The sequence below is a fragment of the Sebastes umbrosus genome, chromosome 3, assembly GCF_015220745.1.
Source record: "Sebastes umbrosus isolate fSebUmb1 chromosome 3, fSebUmb1.pri, whole genome shotgun sequence".
NCBI lineage: Eukaryota > Metazoa > Chordata > Actinopteri > Perciformes > Sebastidae > Sebastes > Sebastes umbrosus.
Window position 1 is genome coordinate 19110481 of NC_051271.1, and position 4880 is coordinate 19115360.

The following is a 4880-nucleotide window of genomic DNA, read 5'->3' on the forward strand; positions in this document are numbered from 1 at the left end:
GTGGTGATGTCACCAAGTAACACACTTTGCCTAACGGCCTGTTTGGCACGTCCTCAAAAAAAAAGCTAGATAGAGTGGAGCTGAAGCAGAGCCCAAAAAGTAAGGTTTGGTTAACCAATCACAACAGAGGGCCAGTTTACCAATCAGAACAGACTTTCAGACTGAGCGTTTCAGACAGAGGGTGAAAAGAGGTGTTGCAGCACAGCCGGTATGAGGAAAAGTAACACGTTTTTTGAACATTAAAGCATGTAAACATGTTTTAGTAGAAACCCAAATACAAGTATGCACATGAAAATAAGCATAAGAGGTCCTCTTTAAATACAATCTTTAAACATGTCCAACCTCAACACATAAAAGGAGAAAGGAGTCCAGCTTATAACAATCTTGACTGATGCAAGAACTTGCAAGACAGGTTTACTTGGCTAAATGTGAGGTTATAATAGCACAGCCGCGTGACATGCTGATAGGGCAGATATGCACAAGCATGTGACTCAAACAACCTTTAACATCATTACTGCAGTCACTCAGATACAACTTCAAATATCTAAACTGTTTTTCCTTTAATTAGGACTTACAAATAAAGGGTTGTTATGTCTCAATAATGTTTAATTTGTATTACCATATAAAACATATCAAAATACCTCTTTGACATTTAAAACGTTTCTTTTCCTAGATCATGATACATAAACAGGGTTCACGGTGTGTGTATGTATTTTTTCATAATTGTAAATAAAATCCATTCACCTTTTGAAACAGTCTTAGTGGATCAGCAGTAAACAACACACCACATTTGGTCACAGACTAAAAAACACATTAAAGATAAAGATTAAATCAGTCAATGCCACATTTGGTCATTGCACTACTAGTTCCATATATGGACACAGTATCAGCTTTGAGGTAGAGCCAAAGTGGGTGAACACCTCCCAGCAGCATTACAAACAGTCTTGTGTGAAGGTAACCCATGAGTTGAGAAACTCTCACGAGATGATTAGGTTAAGGCACTGATCTCGAATAGTTGAAGTTATGCATTGATCGCGTATAGTTAAGGTTAGGCTTTGACCTCAAATATTTAAGGTTAGGCATGGAGCTGGAATATTTCAGGTTAGGAAAGGTCGTCAGGCAGCAAGTCTTGCGAGAGTTTTACAAGTTTTTGCCAGATTTCGCAATTTGTGGGTTACCTTCTAGACACAATTTTTACAAACACCTCCACAGTTAAAAAAACAGGTACAATTTGTCTTTGAAATAGATCTGTTTAATGTTTTGAGATGTGTTTGGGAGAGAGGGCTTGTAGAAAAGTCACTGTGAGCAGGAATCAAAGATAAAAAGAGGCACGAAAATCTCTTTCCCAGGTCTTATCTATCTGTTCCTTTCTCCTACTTTCTTCCTTCCTCTGTCCTTTTCCTGTTCGCTCCTCTTTCTTCTTGGATGGTGGTTTCACTGCGTCACGATCTCTGGGTTGGAAGTGAGTAACTTTTGCTCTTTTCATGTGTCCATAGCCGAGGCCTTCCTGGTCTCTTTTCAGCACAGTTGGCACTGGCTGGTGAGGCCCCTCTCCCTCTGGCCCCAGTCCTGTCCCCGGTTTCCAGCCGCAACGAACCATCATCTTGTAGCTGTTGCTGGAGGGGGGGAGGCAGTAGTAGGGGGTGGGTGGAGCACGCCGCAGACTGAACAGATGTATAGTGGAGGACAGATGTGATGACAGGCTGCTGCTGTACTCGTTACAACACACACCGCACCACTGAGGTTGGGGGGCACTGGGGACAAACAGGAAGAGACAACATCAGTGAGAGGAGAAATGTTAATGGAACAGGTTCACAATTGTAAAGTCCATCTTAAAACAATAGACTGTGTATAAGAAGTGTTCGAAATAAATCCATCTAATCTAATAATACAAAAAAATCAATGCAGCCACATCAGATATAACAAATGAACACTTACATGATGTTTACCACCACTCTCCCAAACTCCTGCTGCATAGCCTACTTCTCACCTCAACTTTTAACGGATTATTTTGATGGATAATTTTGGGAAATTCCACATTTTCCAACTGAAAATTTGGAAAATGGAAAGCTCAGGAAGTGTCCTATTTATCAGAGGTCGGAAATGTCCATGTTTCTCTTTCAGTAAAGGATAGGGCTGAGCAATATGCAATATATATCGTCAAAATATATCGTTTTTATATTGTTTCTATCGTGATATAGGCTAGGCCTATTTATTTATTTTTTCCTCTATAATTTCACTTAAAACTGTTCTGTTCATTTTGCACTCAAGTTCTTAAAATGAGAAAATACTCTTTTTTTACTTTCATTTGTCAAGTATTTAAAGCTGCAGTGGGTAGAATTGGAGCAAATGTGATTTTAAAAAGTTATTTTTATAAAACAGTCTCTATATCCTGACAGTAGTGTATGAGACAGGTAATCTGAAAAAATCATGTGCCTCTGTGTCCTCCGGTGCTCCTAAAGGCATCTGCAGGATTTCACAGATTTTGTTTAAAGCCTGAAAACAGAGCCATGAGGAGGTGCAGAAGTCTAGTTCTCTCAGAACACCTTAATTACAATATGCTGAAAGGTTAGTATGATTTTTTTGCCCAATGATGCCAAAAACATTCTGCCTACTGCATGTTTAAACCAAACAGGAGTATTTAAAAATCGGCTTTATCATATGGTTATTTCATATATTTATTTGATTACCAGAAAACATGCTATATCTTGATAAATATCGTTATCGAGATATGAAATGACCTATATCGTGATAGAAGATTTTGGCCATATCGCCCAGCCCTAGTAAAGGAGAGAACTGTCATCATCTATTGTACCTATTTGGAATTAATTCATATTTGGTTTAAACTGTATACAACTGAGAGTGTGCTAACCTGCTATCAGACTGTGTGTCTCTTTGTGTACTTCTCCCATAGCTCTCCAACTCTTCCAATACGTCATTGCGGCCCGCTGGGGGAAAAAAACAGACATGGATGAGTAAAACTTCACTGTACACACAAACACAGAGTTTCTAATAAGACGTGCATGGTTATACCTTCCAGTGCCAGGTCTTTGGCATCCCTGCCCTGTGTATCAACCACTCCGACCCAGGCTGCTCCGTGTTGCAGCAGCAGCCTCACCGCAGCTCTTTGTCCTGACCAGCTTGCACACATCACCGCTGTCCAGAAGTAAGTATCCTGGAGGGGAAACCATCAGGATTTATAACAAATAAAATATTTCCAAAAATGAAAACACATTGAGCAGTAAGTATTGTACCTGGAAGTTGATATCGACCCCCTTTGAGAGCAGGTCTTTGACGCCAGAGATGTCCCCTCCATGGGCACAACGCAGCAACCTGAGCCCCAGGAGCTCCATGGTCCTTTCTGAGTGGCTTGTCTCTCTTCTTTGGTTGCCTCCACTTTCACCACTAATCCCACTTTGTACCACAGCATCTGTTTGACCCCTGACTCTCCTCCTCCTCTCTCTTCTACTGGACTCTCTGCTCCTCTGTTTATTCTGATGCTCTCTGCCATAATCTCTCTTGCTAATTGCATCTTGCCCTTTACCTTCTTTAATTAAATTTTCGTAGAACTGCTTGACCTCTTCCCCATTAAGTACACTATTTGTTTTAGAGCTGGATTGTTCGCTTGTTTCAATAGTGAACAGATCCAGTCCACTGGCAGGAGTAAAGCCTAAAGCAGCCATGAGGAGTGACTGTAACAGGTTGTGAGATTAACCAGTACACTATTGAATACACTGAAAGTCAGTCTGAGGTATAGACTTCCTATTTTAAACAAGGAAAGCTGCGATACTCTGGTGTTTCTCTTCACGTGTTGGTTTCACAGTGAGTCTGCTATTAACACAGTAACCTAGCAACTAACGTAGCTAGCTTCTTTATTTTGATATGTAGGACTAGTGTTTATCTGTCCTATTAATTCAAAACATTGTATTTAACCAAATACAGCTTACAGTGTGTCTATTCTCTGAATAGTAACGTTACAATGGTTGACAACCAGCTGTTGTAGCCTGGGAGCTAACAGTCGAGCTTTAGCTTAGCATTAGCATTAGCATTAGCTTTTAGACACATGAAAGCTTGTTAATTCAAGATGACACTGAGGCACTTGATTCAGGTAACATTACCCAACATGATGTCGCTTTAAAACATTATCAATATGACGACGTAAACTAGGAAGAGACCGGACTCTTCGTCTTTACGGATAGAAGCTACTTGAAGCTAACTAACGTTATCCTTCTTCTTCTTCTTCCTCGGCTTGTAAACACGACGTCGGACGTGACGTCAGCTACGTGACGTAACGGTGAGTACCGCCCCCTATTGGACCGGATGTTTATGCCAAGATAAAAAATAAAAAAATAAATATGCCATTGAATATAATATTAAATATAAATATAAAAATTACATAATATTAAAAATAAATGTAGTCAGTAACGAATTAAATAGATAATAGATAAAATGTGACATAAATTGACAATTTTAATTTATGTACCTTTTTATTAATTCCCTTATTTATTTACTTTTCTGTTTAATTTTCACTTTATTTATTAATGTATTTATTTATTTTTGCATTTATCTTTATGTATTTATTTATTTATTTATGCATTTATATCGCACTGGATGTTTATGGAGGACAGAACCTGCCAAAATAAAAAATAAATAAATGACTTGATAAATAAATAAATATGCCATTGAATATAATATTCATCACTAATTTGTATTATTTCTGACCTGTACTTTTCCTACTGTGACATGCTAAAATGTCATGTAACATGTCCCACAGACCTGTATCTCATTTGGGTTAAAACACCTGACACCATAGACTGTCTATGTCTAACTCACATTATTAATACATATTACAGATATTTCCCTGATTCAAGTCAGAATAG

General features: G+C 38.6%; 1 protein-coding gene across 1 annotated transcript; it reads right to left on the bottom strand.

The window, feature by feature from the left end:
* Nucleotides 1–373: 373 nt before the first annotated feature.
* On the bottom strand, nt 374–4270 carry gpank1 (G patch domain and ankyrin repeats 1). The gene is made up of 4 exons (XM_037765204.1): nt 3255–4270; nt 3034–3175; nt 2873–2948; nt 374–1754 (listed from the first exon to the last, which is right to left on the bottom strand). The coding sequence occupies exons 1-4, from the start codon at nt 3681–3683 to the stop codon at nt 1313–1315; spliced, it is 1089 nt and encodes a 362-aa protein (XP_037621132.1). The 5' UTR covers nt 3684–4270; the 3' UTR covers nt 374–1312.
* Between the last annotated feature and the right edge of the window lie 610 nt (nt 4271–4880).